Raw genomic sequence first — 23,153 nt, 5'->3', positions numbered from 1 at the left:
GACGCTGGGGGTCGCGGAGAGAGACTCAGACGCCCACAGTCCTTGGAACGTCTTTATCGAGGCACCAGTCCCCCCCGGTCCATGGTGTCCAGGGGCCGGCCCGAGCCCCGACACGGGCCCGCTCTGTGCCCCGAGTCCAGTGGGCAGCTTGCTGGCCCTGACCCTCCTCAGGCCTGGCCCACGCCCACGCCCACGCCCCTGCCCTGAGCCCCCGCTTTCCGGGTCCCCCAGGGCCCGCAGCCCCGCCGGGCAGGGTCAGGGCTCCTGGCCACGGGGCGGGACAGAGCCATCGGCGTCCTGCCCCTCTCCGGAGCCGGCGGTCCCGGCGCTGCGCAGCTCCCGTGCCAGCTTCTCAGCCAGCTTCCGAAAGGTAGGCCTGCGGGCCGGCTCCGCCTCCCAGCAGCTGCCCATGAGCGTGTGGACGGGGCCCGGGCAGCCCTCGGGGGGCTCCATGCGGTACCCCTTCTCCACAGCCTCTGTCACCTCCTTCAGCGACTGCAGGCAGAAGGCACACGGGTGCGGGCTGGGGGTCAGGGCCACGGCCCCCGGCCCGCACGAACCCTGTGCCTCCCCACCCCCACACCACGCTCACCATCTTGGGGTATGGAGCCCGGCCGTACGAGAAGACTTCCCACAGCAGCACCCCGAAACTCCAGACGTCGGACTTACTGGAGAATTTCTGTAGGCCCCAAGACCAGGGTGAGGAAGGTCCGACACCTAGAGGTTTGCGCTCCAGCCCTTGCTTCCTCCAGGAAGTCCCCCTGGATTTGACCTCCACTCTCTGGTGTCTTCCACTCCCTAGGCCCCCCCACACCCGACCAAGTGGAGCTCAGACTCAGTACAGGAAGGAGGTCGCTTATTCTTGCCCTTAGCAATGAACCCTGAAAGGGGGAAATGGGCCCAGACGGGGTCACACACAGAAGAGGCCACACAGGAGCTGAAAAGAACAACTATGGGTCAAGTGCTCACTGGGGAGGCTCAGAGAGGCCAAGACATGTGCCCAGGGTCACAGAGCAGAGCTGGGGTCCTAAGGGACCTGGAGCCGGAGGGGCGCTCACCCCGTGTTTGAGAGCCTCGGGTGCCGTCCACTTGACGGGCAGCCGGCTGGAGTCCAGCCCCTTTCGCTCAGCTTTGGCCAGGCCGAAGTCGCTGACCTTGGCCACCAGGTCCTCAGAAACGAGGATGTTGCGGGCGGCAAGGTCGCGGTGCACTAGCTTCTTGCTCTCCAAGTACTCCATGCCCTCGGCCACGTGCCTGCGGGGGGGACAGGGGCACGCGGGCGCTCATGCCCAGGCCGCAGACTCCCAAGGCCAGGCTCCTCCCTGCTCTGTGCCTCGGTTTCCCCTTGACCTCGGAAAGCCCCCTCTCCGCCCCGGGGCCCCCCCTCCCCCGCTCACAGGGAAAACTGCAGGAGCTGGGGCGTGTTCACGAGGGCCCGGCCCCGAGTCCGCAGGAAGTTCACCAGGTTGCCCTGTGGGGAGGACACGGGCTGGGGTTCGAGGCTTCCCGGCTGCGCCCCGACCCCCGCACGGGGGCACCGCCGCACCTTGCTCACGTGCTCCATGACGATGTAGAGCCCCTGGTGCAGGATCACGCCCAGCAGGCGCACCAGGTTCTTGTGCTGCATCTTCCTGGGGGGCGGTGGGGGGCGTGGGGTGAGGGCCGGCCGGAACCCCGCCCCCAGGGCGCCCGACCCCCACTGCACTCACGTCATGACCGCGGTCTCGTCCAGGAAGGCCTGGGCCGTCACGTCACACTTGATGTTCTTCACGGCCACCTTCTGGCCCAGGTATTCGCCCTGCAGGACGGCTGGGGGCAGGACGGAGAACGGAGAGCGGCGCCCGACAGAGATGGGGGCAGACACAGGGACGCACCCACTCACATCGACCCCCACATAGGCCTGGGAAACCCTCGCCCCGCGAGCTCCAGCCTCCCAACCAGAGAATCCTCTAAACCAGGGGTCTGCAAACTGCGGCCCTCGGGCCGAATCCTCTCGCTGATTTTTTGTAAGGCCCATGAGCTCAAAATTCTTAAGTGGTTGGAAAAAAAAAAAAAAGAATGCCATTTCTCAACACGTGAAAGTCACGCAAAATTCAAAATTCAGTGCCCATAAATAAAGTTTTGTTGGCGCATGGCCACGCCCGTCGGTTTTCCTGTCTTCCGAGGCTGCTTTCCTGCTAAAGGCAGGCAGAGCGCGTGTGACAGCCGTCTGGCCCGCGAAGTTGAAAATGTTAGCACTCCAGGCCTTTGCGGAGAAAGCGGGCGGAGCACCGGAGCAGAGGGACCAGCCTGTGCGGAGGGACCAGCATGTGCGGGAGCCCGCAGGTGCCAGGGGCGCACGCACACCGGGTGCCCGGTTCCCGCCTGGGTTAATCCGCCCCCACCCACCGCAGCTGCTGCCACGCCCCTTTCACAGAGAGGTCAACCGAGGCATGGAGAGAGGACTGCTGTCTTCAGCCACCCAGCAAGAGGTCTTCAGTACGGATGAGCATCATCCCTCTGACTCCGAGGCCCGCACGCCCCCAGCGCACGCCCCCACTCACCTCCAAACTCCCCCTCTCCGATCTGCGCCCCCACGGTCAGATGTTGCAGGTCCAGTAACCAGCCGGCTGTGGGACGAACACCTGGTCAGGGGGGCACCGGGCTCCCCCAGGCCCTCCCATCGGGGCACCACCTGGTGAGAGACACCCAGCTGTGGGCTCACATTCGGTGGCCGACATTCCCAGCAACGCCCCACGGGCCTGTCTGATGCACCCCTCTCCTGGGACCACGTGGTCCAAGGCAATATGGCCTCCCCCGTGGCGCTGCCCATCCCTCTTCCGCCTGGAGACTGTGCCCCTCCAAATTCCCCGAGGCCGAGGTCTCGTCCCTACACAATCTATTACCTCTGGCCACCACGGACACACACGGGGTGAAAAATACAGCAGACACGGAGCCCAGAAAAGCTTCAAAACCTTCGAGTGCTCTAAGTCATGGCCTGACCTCTGGCCTCCCTGACCTCTGTCTCAAGTAGGCTACTCCTCTCTCCCCTAGCAGGTTCTGTGGGCCTCCTTCCTGTCCAAATCAGGAGCCCTCAGGTATGATCAGGCATGGTGACACCAGCCTCCACACAGGGGGGCATCCCCAAGACGTCCAGATGTCCCCAGGAGAGACACGTGCTCCCAAGGAGACAGCCATGGTCATCAGGTTCAGAAGGCTGCAGGGGGGCTGTGGCTGGGGGCATTTGCTTTGGGCCTTGAGTACTGATGCTTTTGCCCGAGAGTCTGGAAAAGCATTTCAGGGGAAGGGAACAGAATGCACGACAGTACAGAGGCTGACGAGGAAATGAGGGGTCACAGCCCGGGGGGCTTGTGAATGGAGAAGGGGCCCTGCAGATGAGGCAGGAAACTCCCTTTTTCAGAGTGGTAAGCTGAGGCACAGGAGATGAGCAGTTTGTCTTTAGCGACAAGGGGATGGTCTGGAGGGGCAGGGGTGCTGCCCAGCCTCCTCCTCTAAGCAGGGAGTGGGAGGGTCGGCTGTCTTGGCAGAAAGCTGCCTCTGGGGGCCCAGGGGTAGGGGTCAGGAGACTGCCCCCCTGAAGCAGGTGGGAAGATCTGAGGCCGGACAGGGAGGGGATGAATTTCACTGGTGTTAGAACCTGGCGGTGAAGGGACCGTGGGAGGGGGGGGTGTCGACGTTTTGGGCCAGGTGTCTGGCTAAGGTGTCGGGGCGGATGACGGCAGGCGTGGGGAACAGGTTAATGCGCGGACGGTTGGTGTCGGTGGGAGCCGCCGCCCGCCCCGGGGGCGGCCCAGGCCCTCCACCTGAAGTGCCAGGCTCGGCCCCATGCTCAGGCGCTGAGGCGCTGGCCGGGTGCCAGGTCCCCAGGGCCCTGCCTCCCCAGGTGGACGTGGGTGGGGCGGGCGCAGACCCCTACCCTTGGCCAGCTCCTCCTCCGCTGATTTGGCCCCCTGCTTCCTCTTGGGTTTCACGAGTTTCGTGCAGATGGCCCCCTTGTCCTTGCTGTAATGCTGCAGGGCAAGGAGGCGCAGAGGAGGCTGTGACTCCGACCCGGGGTGTGGGAAACCCTGCATCCTGTCCCCTTCCTGTGGGGGGCGGGCAGCTCTGGACCGTTTGGGCAGGAGCTGATGAGGAGGGGAGGGGTTTGCTTCTCACAGGATGTGTTGGGCTGGTTTCCATGGGAACAGGAAAGGATGTAACTAGGGGGAGAAAGGGAGGATGGGGGGGCCTCCAGATTGGTGTTAACTTGGAGGTTCCTGGAGTCTCCTGAGGCGCCACCCCAGTCCCTACAGGGTGGGTGGTCCGTGGGGACTAGCTGCTGCTTTGCATTAGGGAGCTCTGGCCCAGGCGTCCAGCTGCTGGGGCGGGGCGGGGCCTGGAGCCCTCCCTGACCGGGGAGCAAACGGCCCTGGAGTCCGGGGCGCACCTCCACCATATCCATGAGGTTGCAGAAGCAGATGGCCTCGTCAATGGTGAGGTGGCCCTCGCGGTGCAGCACGCGGTAGTGGATGACGTCGCGGCCGAAGCTCACGCACAGCACGTAGTCGCCAGGATGCCGCACGGACTCCCGCACCAGGAACAGCCCGTCCTCCGGGGGCTGCAGCAGCTGCACCGCCTCCTGGCCAGAGATCTTCCCGTGGAACCACCTGCGGGGGCGCAGGCGTGGGCGGGGCCATGGCCAGACCCTCTGAGCCCCCATCCCATCCGGGCCGCAACTCACGGCATGAGGCTGAGCTTGGGGTCAGTAGAGAGGGCCTCGCGCTCGCGCAGCGCGCCCGCGGCCAGCAGCCCCTCCTGCCCGCTGGTGTGGTGCTTGGCGCGGTACCAGCTCTTGCTCTGCGGGGGAGGGAGCCGAGGCGGGGGTCAATGTGTGTGGGGGCGGCGCCGGGCCGGGGGAGATCGTATCTCCAAACATGCCCAGGCCCTCTGCTCACCTCGCAAGCCTCCAGGATGGTGACCACATCGCCCTTGCGGAAGGCCAGCTCTCCAGGCTTGGGGCGCGTGTGTTCACACTTGGTGATGCACTGGGTGCCTGGGGCCCAGCGCCTCTGGGTGGGGCGTAGGGGAGAGGGGGCAAAGGGGGCTTGAGGGACACACCCCAGAGAAAGAAAGAACCCATTGAGACAGAGAAAACAGAGAGGCGGGGAGAGGATGAGGGAGCAGCCAGCAGAGGTATTAGAGTCACACACCGAGGCCACTCAGGACCCAAGGTCAGGAGGAAAAGGCGAAAGAAGCAACACCCAGTGACTGAAAGACCGGAAGACGCCAGCTAAAGGGGACAGGGGTCAGCACAGTGCCCCTCCCCGGGGAGCCGAAGTCCTGGGGCACGGACTGAGGGGAGGGAGGGCGGAAGGCGGCTCGCCTTGGGTACTCAGCCTTGGGTACTCACCGCGGGCATGCTGGCTGAGGCGGCGGCTACCAGGGGCAGGAAGCGCGGGCCACCTGAGGGGAGGGGCAGATACAAGCTAGGCGGGGGCCCTGCAGGCCATCGCCCCCCATGCCGATTCTCCACGCCCCTTCGGGAAGGTGGCCTTTCCCTGGGGGAAGTTCCTTGGCATAGTGGAGGCCATGAAACGCCAGCAAGGAGACCGGGGAGTCTTGCCTCACCATGGTCCCCTAAGGGAAACTGAGGCACGAGGTGGGCACAGAGCTAGTGGCTGCCGGTTGGGGCGGGTGGGGGCGCCTGGCTCAGGCCCCAGCAGTCCACGCCGGGGAGCTTGGTGCCGCCTTCCGCTTTTCTGGTGGGTGGGAAGGAGCAGGGCATGAACACACAGCGTGAGTCAAGGTCACTCCCAAGGAACTCTGACCCTGGGGGGGAGGGGGACAGGGCAGGGGCAGTGCAGCCCTGCTGGGCTCCTCTGGCCACCAGCTGAACCTCTCTGATCCCCCCGACCCCAACCCAGGCCGGACACACACAGCGCCTGTTGCTGCCTGAGTGGGGACTTTTCCACCCCCTGCCACCCCCACCGACCCCGCTTCAGGTGGCCGGGCAATGGGACGGGTTGCGGGGTGACGTTCTTCCAGTTTGCACCCCCATACATCCCCAGCCCTACACGTACTCACACGCATACTGATCCATGTACACACAAGCACACGGTGACACACATGGGGCTTAGACACAGGTGACAGAGGTACACACGGGCATGCAGGTGTGCAAGCAAAGGCACGACCCCTAGAGACAGGTGCGCACACACGCACAGGTGCTTGGACATCTGGAAACGTGTATCTGCCCACCCCACAGCACACACCCAGACCCACACTCCAACACCTGGGCGCCCGACGCTGGGCCCCCCGGGCACGCAGGGCCGCGCACACGCATCTCGGCCACACGCGCATCTCCCTCCACGTGGACGCGCGGATTCACACACCCGGGGGCTCGCAGACACGCACAACCGCACCCGCAAAAATGTCCCCCACCCCGCGCTGGTCTCCGCTAACCACCCCCTACCCAGTCGCGCACCCGCCGTGTGCCCCGGCCGCGCACACTCGCGCGCACACCGGCCCCTCCCGCGCACGCCGGGGGCCCCACGGAGCCCTTGGGTTCCCCTCCGCTGCCCGCGCGGTCTCTCCCCACAGTCCCGCCGCCGCGCTCACCTGCTCAGGGGCGTCCCCGGGCCGCTCCCCGCTCCCGCCCCCAGGAGGGCCCCCGCGTGCCGGCTGCGCACCCCGAGGCGGGCCCGGCTGCACAACTTGGAGCAAGTTCCTCCGTTTCCTCATTTTGGGAGGGGTAGGACGACTAGGGTTGTGGGGAGCGGGAGGCGCCGCGGCCTGGGAGGCCCCTGCGGGTCCTAGCGCCGGCCGCACTGCAGTCTGCGGAGCGCGCGGCCGCCGGCCCCTCCCCGCCCCGCCTCCGCGGGCCCCGCGCCTCCCGCGGCCCTGGCGGGGGCCGGGGGGCGCTCACGGGCTCCGCGCCGCTCCCTGGCCCCATGCCTCGGGGCACGCACCCCAGCCCGGCTCGGTAAGAGGAGGGTTTGGGGCGTGGAGCAGGTGCCTGCATCTCGTGGGGGGGGGGCAGTGAGTGAGCTGCCTGTCAGGGAGCTAAGCAAGCTGCAGAGCCAGACGACACAGTGGACCCTCTGACTGCCATTCCAATGCCCGCAGTCACCTCCTGTGCCAACAGAGGCTCATTTAATCACCTGTCTCTGTAGAGGGCTGTTGGTGTCTGGTACAAAGCAAGCACTCCAAAAACGTCAGCCACCATCGGGGTTGTCATCATCACCATTAAGAGAAAACCGGGGCGGCAGGGAGAAAGTCACGCAGAACTGGATGTGTCCTGGCGGCGCTGCCCTCCTTGCTGGGGCCTGACAGGGGTCACCCCAGCTGTGCCAGGGGCAGGACCGTTCCTCTCCCGGCTTCGGATTCCTCCTCTGTGGGGCCAGCAGCGTCCGCCTCCACCTTGGGAGGAGCCCTGAAGGGGGGGCCACTGCCCTGGACAGGGCCCCGGTGATGGCTCTATGGGCCCCTTTACTGTCCCTTCTAAGGGAGGGGTCCACTTGGACAAGGATGAAGCTGACCTCGGGAGGGCGGTGGACCAAGATGCCCAGAGAGCCTGGGGCCCATATTTACCCCGAGAGGCTAAGTGGCTATGCCCGCAAGGCATCGTGGGATGTCTGGGGATAGTGGCTCAGTCCTGAGAATTACGGAACACCATATTATGGAATATTATGCAGCAAAAACTAGGAAACGGTGCATTAAGGTGCTGAAGTCTCCATATGTGAAAACCACCACGACCAGGAAGTGACCCATTGCAAACGGCCGGGTCCCATTCAGGTCACACAGGAGGGAGGAAATCCCTGGGGAACGTTCCAGAGGTGCCCCTCCGACTGGCGACAAGGCCACGCAGGCGAGGGAAGTAGGTCGTGTTTGCAGAGAGGAGCCCCCAAACATCCCTGCTGCGCACGGCTCCCGGTGCCCCACAGATCCCCCACAGATCCGGCTGCACGGGGCACCCCTGCCACCGCTCCGCCTCCCAGTCACAGGCACTTTGGACCCAGGGCTGTGACCCTGCAGCCAGCACTGAGTTGGGTGTGAGGCCCGCCATGGATGGCAAACCATCCTCACTTGGCAGAAATCCAAATGCAGCGTGCAGATAGCCACAGCGGAAACCCACAGTGTCGTCAGATTCTCAGCAGAGACGGCGGGGCGGGGCGCACACGGGCGGGCGGAGGCGGCCTGCCTTCCCTGCTCATGGCGACGGGGGCACCTGTCTAAGCCCTGGCGCCCCGTGGAGACTTTCTGCTTGCTGCAGCCAGAGAGACGGAAAGAGGGCCAGACGGCCACTTTCTCCCTCTGCGAATGGCTACCCGGTGTGTGAGTAACACCTACACCCACCGCCCCAGGACACCCCGGGGTCCTTGTCCCACACTCTGATAGGTCCTACCCCAGGAGTGACGAGAGGAAGCAAAGGTGTTGAGACAGGGGAAGGGCAGACTGAAGGAGGCGGTGTTACCTGCTTGAAGCTCCAGGTGTTGGCCTGGGGTGCAGGGCGCCCCCAGGGTGTGGGCACAGGACACTGAGCTGTGCCTGACTCTAGGGGGATGGATCTGAGTCCACAGTTTCTTTGGGTCAGAGCTACATAAGGGGTGAGGTTTTCAATACACTGCCGCTTTGAATCACGAAGACTCAGAGGTGGCAACACCAGTTTCTCCCGCCTCCTGCCAGGAGCTGGGGGGCCGCCCCCCCCCTTCCACGTGCCTAAAGCCAGCTGGCAGCCACAGCATCGGACAGGACAGGACGCCAGAATCCCCAGGCCGGGCTCTCCACCTTCCCCCGTTCGGTCCTGCAGACTTGGCTCCCGAAGCCCTCGGAGCATCCCAGCTACCCGTCTGGCGCAGGCTGGCGGCACGGCGCCCTCTCCCTGGTCTCCGGGCTGCCTCTAGCTTTGCTCCTTCTTACCGTCCGCCTTCCACTGCATCACCGAGGGATGCGGCCTACCGCGCTCCGACGCCTTCCACCGCTCCCACTGCCGGCGGGACAGAGCCCGCACGCTCAGTCCGGCGCAAAGGGCTCTTGGTGTCCGGCCTCCACCTACGCCCCCCACCCCGCTCCCACCGGCACCCAGCGGTCTGGGCTCTGAGCTGCGGGGTCCACACGCTTTCGCACGGGCTGTCCCCTCTGCCTGCAGTGCCCTTTCCCCATCCCGATGGCACCTCCAGCTCATGCTTCATCGCCACCACAAGTGGCACCGTCTTCATGAAGCCTTCTCAGACGCCTCCCCCCTTCTCAGAGCAAGACCCACCTCCGCGCCCTCGCTGGGGCACGAGCCACCTCATCCCACCGTGTGGTGGGCGTGGACCGGCCTTGGTGGCCGAGCCCGTTCGCCGGCCTGAAAAGGAGCCAGCATGGACGAAGCAGAGCCAAGAAGCAGGGAGAGGCTGGATCCCTTGAGAAGAACTGAAACCTGCGGGTCCGGCCGTGGCTGGAGGCCGCGCCCTGCCGCGTGCTGGACGCCAGTCTGTGCTCATTGGTGGCTCCAGGGGGAGATTCCTGCCACTTGCAACCAAAAAAATTACTAATACCGAAATGGACAGAGTGGAGCGTTGGGAGGAACAGTCTCTACGACGTGGAATCGGTGAGTCAGATTAGGCAGCCTAAACCCAGCGGGGTCGGGGGACCCCTTGGGCATCGCTTCCACAAGCCAATAAATCTGCCCTCTGCGCACGGGATCGGGTGGTGCTGGCTTCTGTCACTTGTCACAGAGGAACCCTGACGGGCCCTCCTCTTCCCCCACCCGAATGCCTTTGTTTTGCTCATTGAGATCTCACCGTTCCTCACCTCTCCCCTGCTTCCTATTTTGACCGTTGCAATTTGCGTAATCCTCTGTTCTCCAACTTCTTGGAGATTTGGGGGGCTCGATCCTCTCATTTTAGAATCGGAGCAGCTGTGACCCAGAGAGGCAGGCTACTTGCCCATGGTCACGCAGCTGGCTGGGGCTGGAAGTCAGGCCTGTGGACACCCCAGTGGGGTTGTAGACTTCTGAAAGGCAGGATGTATTTCTTCTTCTTCTTTACAAATACCAGCAAAAATCATTTCGGGCAGCGAACAAAGGGAGTCGCGTGCCAGGCGCTTTATGTAACACACCAGTTAAGACCAGGCAACAGGGGCTGCAAGACCCCAAGTGCTCGAGGCTCGGACTAGGTGGAAACGAACGCCCTCCGAGGGAGGCAGTCCTGGGCCGTGTTAGGGACCCGGGCTCCTGCCTTTCTCGGCACCTGAACTTCCACCTCTTCATCTAAGGTGGCTGCTTGAGCTCCAGCTCTCTCACCTGCATTCCAGCCAACAAGAAGCGGGAAGTCGGCAGAGAAGGGGACACCTCTTCATTTGAGGGCTCTTCCTGCAAAACCCAGGAGCAGAGGAAGCTGGGAAAAGTAGTCTTTCCATCGGGAGCCAAAGAAGAGGGGGTGGGCAGGAGCACTGGCTTCCTCCTTCTCAGAGGCCTCGGGCTTGGTCCCACCTCAGGGCCTTTGCGCTTGCTGTGCCTTCTGCGGGGGGCGCTTCCCCAGATCCACCGCGGACAGAGCACCGCAGCTGCCCCACGGCAGATTTCAACCTTCCGACGTCACCCCCCGTCTCCTGCAGCTCTGTGAGCCATCGCGGTCTGCAAGACCAAATGCTGTACTTGTTCATGTCGTTTACTGGCTGTGTCCTTTCTAGAACACCAGCTCCCCAGGGGAGGGGCTTTGGACGGTGTCCTTCATTCTTCACTGCCGAGGCCTCAGTCCCTGGCACATGGCAGGTGAATCCTGGGGCGAGGCGCGGCGACGAGCAGCCTTGTGAGGCGGGCTCTCTCAGGGAGCCCCCCTTGGGCACAGGGAGTGGTGGGCTGGGCTCTGACGCCATACCGGGCCAGCTGTGGGGCGCTCGACAGGGCCCCAGGGAGAACGTGCCCGTGGCTGAGCTCTCCGGACGCGGAGGGCAGGCGGGGCCGGGCAGCGGCAGCCAGGCGTGGGGACGGCTGCGCTGGCACCACGGCCCCAGCGGGTCCGGACCGTGGCCAGAGCACGCGGCCAGATCAGACTGCCCCAATTAGCACGACTTTAAATTTAGCTTCCTCCTCCCTGCCAGGGGACCCGGGGATTCAGCGGAGGAACGGTCTGCTCTTTCGAGGAAAACTGCTGCATCGCTCGCTCGCTCTGCCGCCAGAGCGGAGCTGCACCTGCCTCTCGCGGGGCGGCTGACCGAGGCTGTCCCCTTCGCCGCACCCCTCGCCGGTCTCCCGTACCACAGGCCGGCCAGGCTCCCCATTTCCCTGCGCGCCCGCAGGTTCACCGTGTGTAAACCGGGCCTGGCTCCCCTCCGGGCCTCCCGCCTTCCCACGGCACTGCCTGTACGGAGGATGAAAGCCTAGCTCCTCGCCATGGATGGCCGCCAGGCCACCGGCTTGGCCCGGGGACAGCTGCTGTCACCTCCCCACTCTCGGCCCCTCCCCTGGCTGGCTCTTTCCTCTTCCTCAGTCGCTCCGAGCACAGTCCGGCCTCGGGGCCTTTGCACGTGCTGTTTTCGCCTCTTACTGCGTCTTTCCCTCAGCTGGTCTCGGGGCCGGCTTCTCCAAGAGCCCCTTCCTGGTCACCTGCGGTGGCGCCACCCGCCTGTCACCCCGTCTCGCTCGCTCCTGTCCGAGGCCCTCCTGCCTCGCTCCCCTTGACAGAACACGCGCTCCGTGAGCGGGGGCAGGGAAGGCTCTGGCTTGGGCACCACTCGTCTCCGGAGCCAGGCACACAGTAGGCCCTCACAGAACAGACGAACAGGATCGCATCGAAGAGTGAAGACAGGAAGGACGGGGGGGGGCGGGGGGGGACCCCGCGGCACCACAGGGCGAGAGGCGTCCCCAGGGCCGCACGCTCTAACTCGGCAGACGGCAGACGGTCTCCGCGGAGGGCCCGGCTCTGTCTGGACCGCTCGGCTCCTTCTGCAGCGTCAGCGTCACCATGCCCAGCACGCGTGTGGGTGGGCGGCTTCACGGCGACACTCGAACTCCGTCGATCCTCCTGCGTGTCGTGCGACATCATGACTCGTTTTTTCCCAGCCACCTCGGAACATAAAGAACCATTTTTAGCTCACGGGACGCAGAAAAACAGCTGGCGGGGAGCGGGCCGTAGTCTGCTGACCTCTGGCGTCTCTGAGACTTTATTCTCTTACAAATAGGCACATCTTAAATCTATGTGACCCTGCAGGTGCACTTCGCGGTCGAAAGGTGTCGAGTCCGTGACACAGAAAGCTCTCGAGTGCTCTCCAGCGCCGCGCCCCTCGGGGGCACCAGGGCTCGTCCGTTTTCTTCTCGTCAAAGGTAACTGCAGTGTTAGTAGCGCTTTGCTGTGCGCTAAAACTGCTACGCTTACAAAGCGTTTTAAAGAAGCAGTGGGGTGTCCCCCCCCCCCCAGGGCGGCCGCCGCTGTGCCCGTTTCTCTGTTTCTCTGCTGTTTGCTTCCGCATTTCCAGATAACGTTTTACGCATCTCTTGACTTATCAGTTGGACGTTGATTTCTTACTCCTGAAGGTACGATTCAGCTCTCTTGGCGTTCTGCTCTGCCAATAGTTTTTTTTTATTTTTTTTTTAATCACGATTTTGGGTGAAACGAATGACTACTTGGTGCTCTTATCGTTTTACGTAAGCATTGTCCACGTGGGGCGACGTAAACTAAGGAGCGCTTTCGTTTTCCGGGACTTGACTTTTGACTTGCCCGGGTTCGTGGTCGCCTTTGCGCGTCGCGTCTGTGACTCTGTCCGGCCTCTCTGAGGGAACCGGCGTCTCCGGTCGGGTCTGGCCGCTGCCCGGCTGGGGTCCTGGCTTCTGTCTCCTTCGGTTCTCGGGGGTTCCCCTCGCCCCGTTTCCTGGTTTGCGCCTTTGTTTTCTGAACGTGCGCCCCTCTGGGCATTTCCAGGCAAAGCGTGTCTTTCCACTCGCCTGAGAGCCTGGGGGTCTGGCTGAGGACAGGCTCCGGGAGGGGGTGATGCCCCTCGCCTCACCTCCTCCGACTTCCAGTGTGGGGCAGCAGAACGATCCGGAGCTGCCCCGCTTCCTCATCCTCCCCACTTGCCACGTTTTTTGGTTTTTGGTTTTTTCCTCTCTGGAAGGCTCTACATCTCGTGCTTACTCTCCACGTCCCCCTGGGTCCGTGGCGCGTGGCCGGGCGGGACGTGCGAGGGGCTCTGTCACGCCTTCCATTCCCGCCCGGTGTCGCGGGTGATTTCTTGCACCTCGGCGTCTCCGTTCTCTTCGTGGAACTCGTCTTCCTCGCACGCCGGGATTGATCTAGTTTTCTTGCCTACATTTTTTTCGTTTCGTCTTCTCATTCTACTTTTTCTTCCAGCCCTTCTGTCGACATTTTAATTTTGACTCTCAGGTATTTAATTTCCAAGGACTCCTTCTGGTCCTTCAAATGTTCCTTTCAAAAGCCATGCGTAAACTTGCTTCCTGGGCTTCCGTGTCCTCTGAAGATGCTATATGTAGGCGCTCTTCTGGAACTGCTTTTTTTCTGCTCTTCTTCTCTCTCCCTGTTTGGGTTTTAGTCTCTTCATCGCTGCCATTTCTGAGGGGGTGCTACAGAGCTGACGGGACCCTCCTCGCCGCGGGGGGTGGGGCTTCACGTGGGGGTGCTGAGCCCTGGAGGGGAGCCCCCGAACATCGGCTGCACCTGCGAGGCTTTTCTCACAGCCGGGTGGCCAGTGTTCTAGAAGCTAAGACAGGGGCGTCATCTGGGGTCACTGTCCTGGGTGACTTTCCCATTAACCACCGGCTCCCGCCCTCACGGTTGCTGTCCACCGTGCCTTCATCCTGAGGCTGAACTTTTCTGTGCAGCAAGCATTAAACATGCATTTTTTTACTGAGTTCTCCCCGCGTCTCTGCAAGCTCGGTGCTACTTGTTTTAATCCAATTTTATAGAGGCTAATCGGGGTACATTCCTTTGGTGGAATATTATGCAACTATTAAAAATTGCATCTCTTTGGCTACAGAGTAGCCACGATAAATCCGGCTTACGTCCCCAAGCATAACGTCCTGCATCCATACTGTAGCCTGTGTCAGGATCTCCTTCTCTCCATAGGCTGGGTGATATCGACCGTCTGGATGGACCGTGTTGTGTTGATCCACGGCGTGTGTTGTCATGTCTAAGTGATGACCGACACTGCTACGGACATGGGTAGCAAAGCAGCTGCTTCCCGGCATGTTTTATTTCTCAGAACTTGGGCAACGAACAGGGCGCTACGGCCCCCACCCCTACCCCAGCCCCACCCGCCTTTTCCACCCAGAGGAGAAATGGTCCTCTGGTCCTCTCCCGGGTCAGCCGCTCGGCCTGAAACATCTCAGCCCCCGGAGCCAAACTAGTAACAGGCGACCGGGGAGAAGATGGACACGTTTCCCCAGTGAAGCCGCCGACGCCGGCCGAACCTCGGAGATGCTCCCTCCACCCCCGAGTGTGACTTATTTTGGAGCAGGGGCCACAGGGCGTATTTGTGGCTATCTTTCTGTGTTACTGGTGACTCTGCAGATGGAGGATCTGCCCTTCCATTTTTGTCTTCCCTGGACTGCCTGCCAGGTTGGGCTCCAGCCCTGCCCACACGCCCCACGTCAGCTTCCCCACACTCACCGCCGTCGCCTAGCAACTGGGCTTGCAGGCCAGCATCCTGCAGGCTGGGGGCCCACGTCTCAGGGAGCTTCTCCCCCTTGAAGCAGTCTGGCTTCTCTAGTGCCTGGTCTGGTATCTTCCCAGCCTGCCCTGGGGTCCTCTGCCCGGTGGGGAGAGGGCTGGAGAGGAAAGATCAGAAGCGACCACTCTTTAGGCTTTGAGCGAGACCGGTCCTCCAGACATTTCATCCATCTGGACCGAATACATCACTGACTGACTGCTTGATTTTGCTGTCGCGTTGTCTAAACTCGGTTTTTTGGAGTTGCTAGAGGGGCAGATTTAACTCTCTACCACCAGGATTAGTTTGAAACCTCCTGGTGGCAGAGACAATACCCGTCTCCCCAGGAACCAGGACTGGCGGGTGATGTGGGTTCCGAGAGCGGATGTCGGTGTGCGAATGCTGTGTGCAGTTCACAGCCGCAGGGCGCGGGCGTTCCCGCCAGGTGCGCCTGTCACTGTCACATCTGCTCCCTCTTCGTCGGGAAGCAGACCCCGTCTCCCTTCCCTTTATCTCTCTGCCTCGGCCCTAGCGGAAGCCTCTCGCCCCAGCTGCTACAACGATCTCCCCGGATGAGACAGAGACAAATGGTGTCTTCCTACTGAGGCAACTTCCTTGTGTGGACAGACGTGGCTTCGAGCCTTCAGCACGTTTACCTAGCTACTGCTGTGCACCTGGTTGGTTCTAGACCCATGGATGTTGTGGTGGGTAAGGTAGATAAACTTCCTGCCCACATCCTGGGGGGAGGCAGATAACAGGAGATCTTAATCAGTGTGTGGTGTGAAGAAAATGAACAGGGTTATGTAGCACTTTGAGGTGGCCAAGGAGGCCTCTGTGAGGAGGGCACATCTGGGATGGGATCGGAAGGAGTCGAGGAAGAGCTTATAGTGCGGCACGTGCCAAGGCCCTGGGGCAGGAATGAGATTGGCTGGTCTGCCAACAGGCAGGCGCTAGGGGGTCTGAAGAGCCATTATCGAGGGAGAGGGTGGCAGATGGGTTCCTGTGGGGGCTCCACTGGGATGTGGGGTTTTATCCTGAGGTTTACCCAGCGCTCCTGCTAGTAGGGGCTGAAGCAGCAGAGTGCCAATAAGGATGGGGAGCAGCAGAAGTGGGGCCGACAGGACTTTTTGATGGTTTGGCCCTGAGCACAAAGGAACCCAGGAGGGCTCCCCATAGGGGGTGGTAACGGTCAGCCTGGGTGGGCAGCTGGGTGACCGGCAGAGCCACCACGCAACTTGCAGGGGAGAGAGGGTGTGAGTGGGGTGAAGCACCCCATGTGCGGTGGAGGATGCCTGGACCCGGCCCCTGGGTGCTGACTGGCCAGGCCTGGGGGAGGGACCGGCTCTGCCTCCTGGGTGACGTCACGGTGCCTTGTAAGAGGCAGGGAAGCTGCTCCCTCAGAAAGGGGCCTGAGGCAGAGGGGGCAAAGCAAGTGGCCTGCCCTCCTAGAGAGGCGGTAGTCAGGCACCCCGACAGGCTGGGCGCCCTGGGCCCGACTCTGAGAAGGGGGTCCTGGCTGTTTCCTAGCTCATCTCTGTGCACATTGACACATGCCACTTCCCCTGGGAGACATTGCCACCTTGCCCCACCGTCCTGAAATGCCCCCGGAGGCTTGAAGCTCTCAGGAGCTCAGCTAGTGACCAGGTTCTCCATCTGAGTCCCCTACACCCCTGAGGTCTGTGATGGGGATTTGGGGAAATTGTAGAGAACTCTTGGTGGGGAGCCTGCAAGTGGGGAGCCACCCCCCAAACTCAGCTTGGCCAGCACCTCCTCCAGGAAGCCTCTCAGGCCCCCAACCTTCCTGCTGATGGCCTGGGCCGTGTGTGAAGTGAGCGCTCCTCGGGCTGGGCCCTGCAGGGGGCTGGCGCCTCTGTATCCCCAGGGGACCCTGGTACAGGGACAGCCTGAGAGTGACCACCCTGGGGTCACAGCCCGTGCAGCACCTGCCCCGGGACCTCCCCACCCACACTCACTGGGGAGCAACGCCAGAGGGGGGTAGCGCCCCTGCCTGGAGCCCTGAGCGGCGGCGGGAGAGCCCGGCAGGGCCGCCTGCTCCCCGAGCAAAGGACTGCGTGGCCCACACCAAGAGACAAGCTCATCTCGTTTATTCTCGCCCCCTGAACTCCCAGGGAGCGCTACGAAGACGTCAGACGTGAAGCCACGCAGAGGCTGCCCCTCGAACACAGGCGCGGACTCGAAGGACGCGGTGGCTGCAGGCCGCACCGGCACAGAGCGCCTTTTCCTGCTCAGTGCCACTGGGAAGCCGGCCAAAAAGCTGGTCGCCAAAAAGGGAGGTTTGGACAGATCGGGCAGAGGGCAGAGCCAGGGGGTGCCCAACTCCGCGTCCTGTACCGGGCGTGGCCCCCAGACCTGCTCCCAAGAGGCAAGCCCTGGACCCAGGTAGGCTGGACTGACGCGGGGCGGCTGAGGGAGCGGGGTTGGTGAAGGGCCACTCCAGACCCCTCCCCCCCGGGAGGGGCAGGCCTCCGTGGTTAGGGTGGGGGGTCTCCGGTTCTGGGCAGGCTGTCGGGTCACAGGTGTTTCCGGGGTACCAGAGGAGCCCTCATCCCTGGCCCTGTCGCCCTCCCCACAGGGGGCAGGGAGAGCTCGGCTTAGGCCCTGCACACCTCCGGTTCAGGGGCCCTGCGTCTGGAACAAACCGGGCCCAGGTGCACCCTCGGGCTTGGCCCCCGTTTCCAGCTCTGCCCCGCCCGACCCCGGCGCCAGCCTTCCAGACAAGGGCCCCAGACAGGCCCGCCCCCGTGATTTCAAGTCCATGCACTTCTGGGGCGTCCACAGGAAGCAACTTAGGAACCCACGCCCTCAGTAGCCCCAGGGCGAGTTCGAAGCCAGCGAAAGCGCCAGGGCTTAGGGTGCCGTGCGACACCTTCCACCCGGCATGTGCGTGCCATGCCGCCCCGTGGTTCCCACCACCGGAGGATGCGGGTTCACCAATGATCTAAGCACAGGTGTTTCTATGGAAACCCACAGACCATCACTGGAAATGCGAACGCGATTGTCCAATGTTGGGGATGAAGCGGCCACTTGTGGTGTGTCAGGTCCCGGTCGGGGAGGCCCGGCCAGTCACGGGGCCCCTCTCCGCCCCGCAGGCCTGCTTCCTCGAGCCCTCGCCCACCTCGGCCTGGCCCACCTCGCTTGGCCTCTTCCTGAAGCGCGCGCCAGGCCTGCTCTTGGGCGGAGGCAGAGGGTCCATGCCCAGGAGCTTGTGGGTCTGCCGGAATGCCAACATGCGCAGGGCGTGCTGTGGGCAGACAGCCGTCAGGACCCGCCAGCCACGGCCCCCCTCGCTGGCCCCATGGCAGTCGCGGGCTCCCCAGGCGTCCTGTCCTCGATGCCACCCTTCTAGCAAGTGCCAGTCACCCGGGGGCATGAAGAACCACCTGGGAATCCCTCAGGCTGGCGGACGGCCGTGCTCAGCCAGGAAGCCCCTCGGAACATGGCGCTCTCCTGCCTCGCTACAGGGACCCTAAACCCTGTGTCCCCAAGTTCGGTTCTGGTCACGAGCAATTTGATTCATTCTGTGACAGGCAGTTCCTCAATGTCAGGTCTGATGTGGTTTCTGTGCCACTAGGAGACGTTTTTATAAACGCACAAGCGGACCACAGATAGGTGCTCTGCTTGGTGCTTGAGGCTGGCTGGCCTTAAGCAGGGTGCCACAGAGCATGGGGCAGGGGCAGTAGGGGGGACTGAGGACAGTCCCAGCCAGGGAGGCCCGAGGTCTGCGCCTCATCACGGTGGGGGGTTTGGCTCTGAGCCAGACTGGCCTTTTCCCAGAAGCAGTCCCGTCTCCCCTGGGCCACCCATCTCTGCAGAGGAGGGAAGGGAAACCCCAGACCATTTCCTGAGACGCTGCACAGCTGCAAGCAGGCTAGGGCCAGGGAGGTGCCCACGGCCGGGCTGAGCGGGGGCCGCAGGGGCTGGCTGGCCTACCTGCGCGCTGGCGGTGACGTCTTCCCGCTCCTGCAGGGTCATGGACCCGAGCACATCCACCTGGTCTCTCTCGCAGGGATCCTGGAGCCCGGGCCCATCTTTTCAGGGGGAGGTGGGGGCGACAAGGGAGGAGAGAGCGCCCTCGTGAGAGCTCGCCACTGCTGGAGGCCTCAGGGTCCAAGCGTGGGGTCTGGGCCTGTACCCCTTGACACCCACGGGCCACGCGCGGCCGGCGCCTTCTTAACCAGCGTAGGGTCTCCCCGGGGGCGTCTCACCTGAGTCGATCCTCTCTCCGCCCGCACGCCCTCGGCAGAGCCTCTTCCTGCCGCTGTGTGTGTTCGCACGCACATGCACGCGCACGGGTACGCGGCTACGTAACAGGCCCACACCACAGGCCCAGGGCACGTCCTCCCCTTTCACCTAGCATGGCATCATCGTTTGCCACTATGGTGCCTGGAAAATGCCACCTTGGTGCGCATGAGGCCTCTCTCCCCTCTGCTGCCGCGCACCACGCCGTGGCACATAACCTGTTCTCTGAGTGCCCCAATACTTCCTTCGGAAAATTCCGACAAGGCCATCACCAGGACGACAACCCGGGCTCCCAGAGGGCTGGGCTGCTGTCGGAGAATGCATGCTGGGCTCACCCACAGGGTGGCCGCCTGGCCTCTCCATCTGCACCAGGACCCCCACCTGCCATCCTCCGCAGCAAGTGCAGCCCACGGTCCCTCTGGGGACTTGTGTGTGCCCGGGCCCACCTCCTGTGTGCACTGGACGTTGCTGAGAGGCCCCTTCTGTACCCGGCTGTGACCCTCAGTCTCTGCCATGTGCCCCAGTGCTCTGGGCTCCCCAGCTGACAGGGACTGACCTGTCAGGAGCGTCCCCGAGGCCACACACTCCAGGACCCGTCGCACAGCGTCCCCGGGGCTCAAGGGCCCCTTGGCACTGCTCAGAGCCTTCTCCACCAGCAGCTCCATGGCCTGGGCCAGATGGGGACAGAAAAAGAGATGATCCTGTGCCTTCGAGCAAAGCATGTGAGCCAGCTTGCCTCCCACTGGAGCTCTGCCAGGCTCGGCTTGGGGTGTCTGGGGGACCCCAGGACAGGAGGCCCCTCCCGGGATTTTCTCTAACTCCCACCCACCCTTGAACTTCTACGGAAGAGTGCGGTCACTGAGGCCCCGCCCTCTCCCGGCCCGGCCACGGCACGGGCAGGCTTCCTGACTCTCTGACCTCAGGTTCCCTATCAGCAAAATCGCATCGGTTGGAAGACGGCAAACCAGGGTGCAAGGGTTAAAAGAACCTCGCCGTCCACGACCCGTGGCGCATTTAGCCAGGGTCAGGATGACTGGTGACTTGCTCGGGTGTGTCCCCTCCTCCGAGGGGCCACCGGCCCGGGCACGTCGTGAGGGTGGGGCGAGGACAAGGACACGTGCCAGTGACTCGGCATGAGGCCAGCCGCTGCGCTGTCCGTGAGGGCTGGCACCGAGGGCAACGCCCCCCCCCCCGGCCACTGGCAGGAGGCAGAGGTCCGGGCGGGAAAGGACCCTTGGTTCCGGAGATGGCCCTCTTAGGCCAACGGTGGCCTGGGCCCGGGTGGGATTGCTGCTTGTCCAAGGCCTGGGCCTTGGGCACAGCAGTGGGGGACGTGAACCGGCAGCGGAAGGCCGTGTACAGAACACGAACGTCCCTCGGCCTTTAGGGCACCTGGGCCCCTTCCCGAGAATGACGTGGAAGACATCAGGCCTGGGGTCACCCTGCCCGTCACTGGGTCCGCAGGGACCCAGTGAGAGAGGGACCCACAGACTCAGAGACACACATGTAGAGGGACGAGAAGTAATCCCAGAGACAGGGTGGGGACCCCATAGAGGGCAGGAGCTGGGGTCTCACAACGCGGCAGCTTGGGTTGGGGGTCTGGAGGGCACATTCTCTTTTCTGCTCTGTCCCTCACCATGGGCTCCCAGTCCCACTGGCCAGGAGGTGTCAGAGCCACAGGGGAGGTGGGGGTGCACCAGGCCACCCAGTGGCCTCTGCATTGACATTGGGCATTTGGCCAGTGCCTAGCATGCCACCTGGTTCTGTCTGTAAAGTCGTGGGTCTAAGAAAATACAGCCAAGTGAGTTTGTGCTCCAGAGCAGGCCCCTCCCTGGTGCCAAGGGACCCCCAAGACACCCCTACTGAGATCTACCTCCTGGGCACTCAGGCTGATGCTGGCCCCTCACGGGAAAGCCAAATGCTGGGAGGGGTAACGTCTATCCAGGAGAAAATAAGGCTTTTTGGGGCTGTGGAGGTCCTTGGTGGGCTCCCCAGAGCAGAGGTGGCCACTTGGCACTGCCTTACCCAGTCTGGCAGAGCCCCCCACGTGGGCACACGCCGGCAGAGGTCCCGAAAAACCCTGATGACAACCACACAGGGGTGCAGGCCGCTGGCTCGTGCCTTTGGGGAAAGAAATGCACTGTTAGCTCTGAGCCACATGCACGTGGCTGAAAGGGTGTGTGTGTGTGTGAGGCCAAGGGGACAAGGGCTGACCCTGGGGATGGCGAACTGGGCCAGGGGTCCTGTCCTGGCAGTGGAGGCCACGGAGAGATGCTGGGGGCATGGCTATCTGGCCTGGAGGGTGGTGGCTAGGAGTGGAGTCCACTCCCAAATGGGCACAGGCCAACAGAACCGGCCCTGCTCTGATTCTGACCCATCAGGAGACATGGGCTGGGCAGCTAGCCAAGCAGATGGCTGAGGCACAGCCAGCAGGACAGAGGTCGCCCTGCTCCCGCCCCCTGACCTGGAACCACTTGGCATGGCGCAGGGCGGCCAGTGACTGGAGACACTTCTCCGGGCTCAAGATGTCCCCAGGGTCTGGAGGAGGATCTTCCGTGCCTCCTAGAAGAAAAGGGTGCGTGGTGAGACGTGCCCTCCCGCTCCCCTCACTCCCTGGGCCATGCGGGCCGCGCCCCTCCGTTCTCTGGGCCTCACTTCATTTATCTAAAATAACGAGGTTCTTCCCAGCCCGTCTTTCCTGCAGGACACAGCGGGGGCCAGAGAAACGGCTTCTGTGACAACCCCGTCCCCGTCTGCTCTCAGCTTGGAGGGACGACTTCAGTGCTTGTTCTGAGTGCCTTCGGCGCTGACCCCCTTGGTTAGCAAATTGCAGTGCTGATGGAAAACTATGAGTTAGATTTCCAGAAACTTCGGGGTGAAAAGTCTGAATACCTCCCGTCATCGATAACAAAGGCCTTCCTTCACGTCTGAGAGAAATTCAAGTCCATTTTTTCTTTCTTGTTGTTTCAAGAATATTGTCATCTCATTCTAGGAGACCCTAGTTTACTTAGGTCACGTGACAGAGCACAGGTTCCACTTCTGCCCACAACTATCCCTAGGGATCGCAGGCCTGTCGCCGGGCTGAGATGGGCGTGGCAGGGGTGCGCCTGCACAAAGGGGCGGAGGCTCCCCTGCCGAGGCCAGCCGGCCCTGCGTGGACACCTGGGTGAGGCAGCAGGCGAGAGGCTGGCAGGCCCCTGGTCGTCACAGCCCTCTTCGTCCCTCCATTCGGCCTCCGCCCAGCGGCTGGGGACCGGCACACTTGCTCACGCCCTGGGCCCCCCATTAGTGTGCTGGAGCGAATCCTTGTGGGGCGCTCGGCTGGCATTTCGTGGTGATGTTTCCTCCTCCAGCACATGAAGGGGTTCGAGAATTACTGCAATTTGGACAATGGTCCTGGGGGCTGTTCCGGGAGGTTCCGTGGCTCGATGAGCCGGGAGGTGCGACCCTGCGGTGGTGACTCCAGGCCCTCACTACCCTGGCTCCCCCCGCCCCTCTCGGGCACTGCAGTCTGCCTCAAGCCCCCAGCCCCCCAGTCCCACCCCGGTGCTGCTGGAAGCAGTGGAATCTGCTGTGGCCTCTGCTACAGAAGGATGGACACGCTGGGTTCCTGGGGACCTGGCACGGCTGGTGTCCCGTGGGTGGGGCGCAGGTGTCCGCACCGGCCAGGAGGCGAGGGAGGAGCACGGTCCTGCGCGCGCCGGCCGAGCCCATCTGGCACTCCGTCACCGGCTCGTCTCCTCCACCGCCCCAAGGCCCAGCTCTCATCTGACCAGCGGCACTGGAGCTGACAGAAGTGCCAGAAGGCCGCGCCCCCCTCCCCGGACCAGAGTCAGAGGCTGCCCCCGGCCACCTGGGTGTGTGAGGAGGGGGCTTGGATAGAAGGATCCGGCCGAACCTCTGTCCGTGGACGGGTCCTCCCGCATCAGGGGCGAGGTGACAGACACAGTGACCCGTATCCTGGGCTCCTCACAGGATAAGATGACGATCCTGGCTTCGGGGTCAGTGGACACCTCGTACTTGTCCTCCGTCACCATCTACGAGGTGCAAATGCAACACAAGGCTGTGGTCCTCCCGCTGAGAGGCAGCTGCAAACAGCCAGGACGTGCAGGTGGCGGGCCCCATGCCAGGCGTCTGGGGCCTCCCTGGGACTGAGTCACAGCCCGGCCGTCCAGGGATGCTTGCCTGTAGAAATGTGTATAGATGATGGGCCCTGCGTATAAGGTGCCTTCATATGTAAAGAATGCCCTTAACTCAATGACAAGAACGGC

The 23,153-nt window shown here is 63.1% G+C and overlaps 1 protein-coding gene across 4 annotated transcripts in view; it reads right to left on the bottom strand.

The window, feature by feature from the left end:
* Window positions 1-38: 38 nt before the first annotated feature.
* The window catches only part of MATK (megakaryocyte-associated tyrosine kinase), a 45,406-nt gene continuing 22,291 nt past the window's right edge, over window positions 39-23,153 (bottom strand). Inside the window, exons 13-28 of one of the 4 annotated variants that reach the window (XM_036234100.1) lie at window positions 21,347-21,444; window positions 20,908-21,003; window positions 19,439-19,550; window positions 18,574-18,671; window positions 5,390-5,442; window positions 4,935-5,048; window positions 4,721-4,836; window positions 4,427-4,646; window positions 3,917-4,010; window positions 2,544-2,609; window positions 1,710-1,809; window positions 1,547-1,631; window positions 1,398-1,471; window positions 1,059-1,254; window positions 593-679; window positions 39-495 (exon numbers count right to left, since the gene is read on the bottom strand). In XM_036234100.1, coding sequence (XP_036089993.1) covers window positions 256-495; window positions 593-679; window positions 1,059-1,254; window positions 1,398-1,471; window positions 1,547-1,631; window positions 1,710-1,809; window positions 2,544-2,609; window positions 3,917-4,010; window positions 4,427-4,646; window positions 4,721-4,836; window positions 4,935-5,048; window positions 5,390-5,442; window positions 18,574-18,671; window positions 19,439-19,550; window positions 20,908-21,003; window positions 21,347-21,444 — 1,849 coding nt within the window. In that variant the 3' untranslated portion in view covers window positions 39-255. Of the gene's footprint in view, window positions 496-592; window positions 680-1,058; window positions 1,255-1,397; window positions 1,472-1,546; window positions 1,632-1,709; window positions 1,810-2,543; window positions 2,610-3,916; window positions 4,011-4,426; window positions 4,647-4,720; window positions 4,837-4,934; window positions 5,049-5,389; window positions 5,443-14,717; window positions 14,744-17,836; window positions 17,885-18,573; window positions 19,551-20,907; window positions 21,004-21,346; window positions 21,445-22,735; window positions 22,920-23,153 lie in introns of those variants that run through there. The other 3 variants (XR_004954983.1, XR_001599250.2, XR_001599245.2) reach the window with 3 other exon arrangements.

The sequence above is a fragment of the Rousettus aegyptiacus genome, unplaced genomic scaffold (assembly GCF_014176215.1).
Source record: "Rousettus aegyptiacus isolate mRouAeg1 unplaced genomic scaffold, mRouAeg1.p scaffold_m13_p_16, whole genome shotgun sequence".
In the NCBI taxonomy this organism is placed as follows: Eukaryota; Metazoa; Chordata; class Mammalia; order Chiroptera; family Pteropodidae; genus Rousettus; species Rousettus aegyptiacus.
The sequence above is the reverse complement of the archived record's forward strand: the minus strand, read 5'-3'. Positions and strand labels throughout refer to the sequence as shown.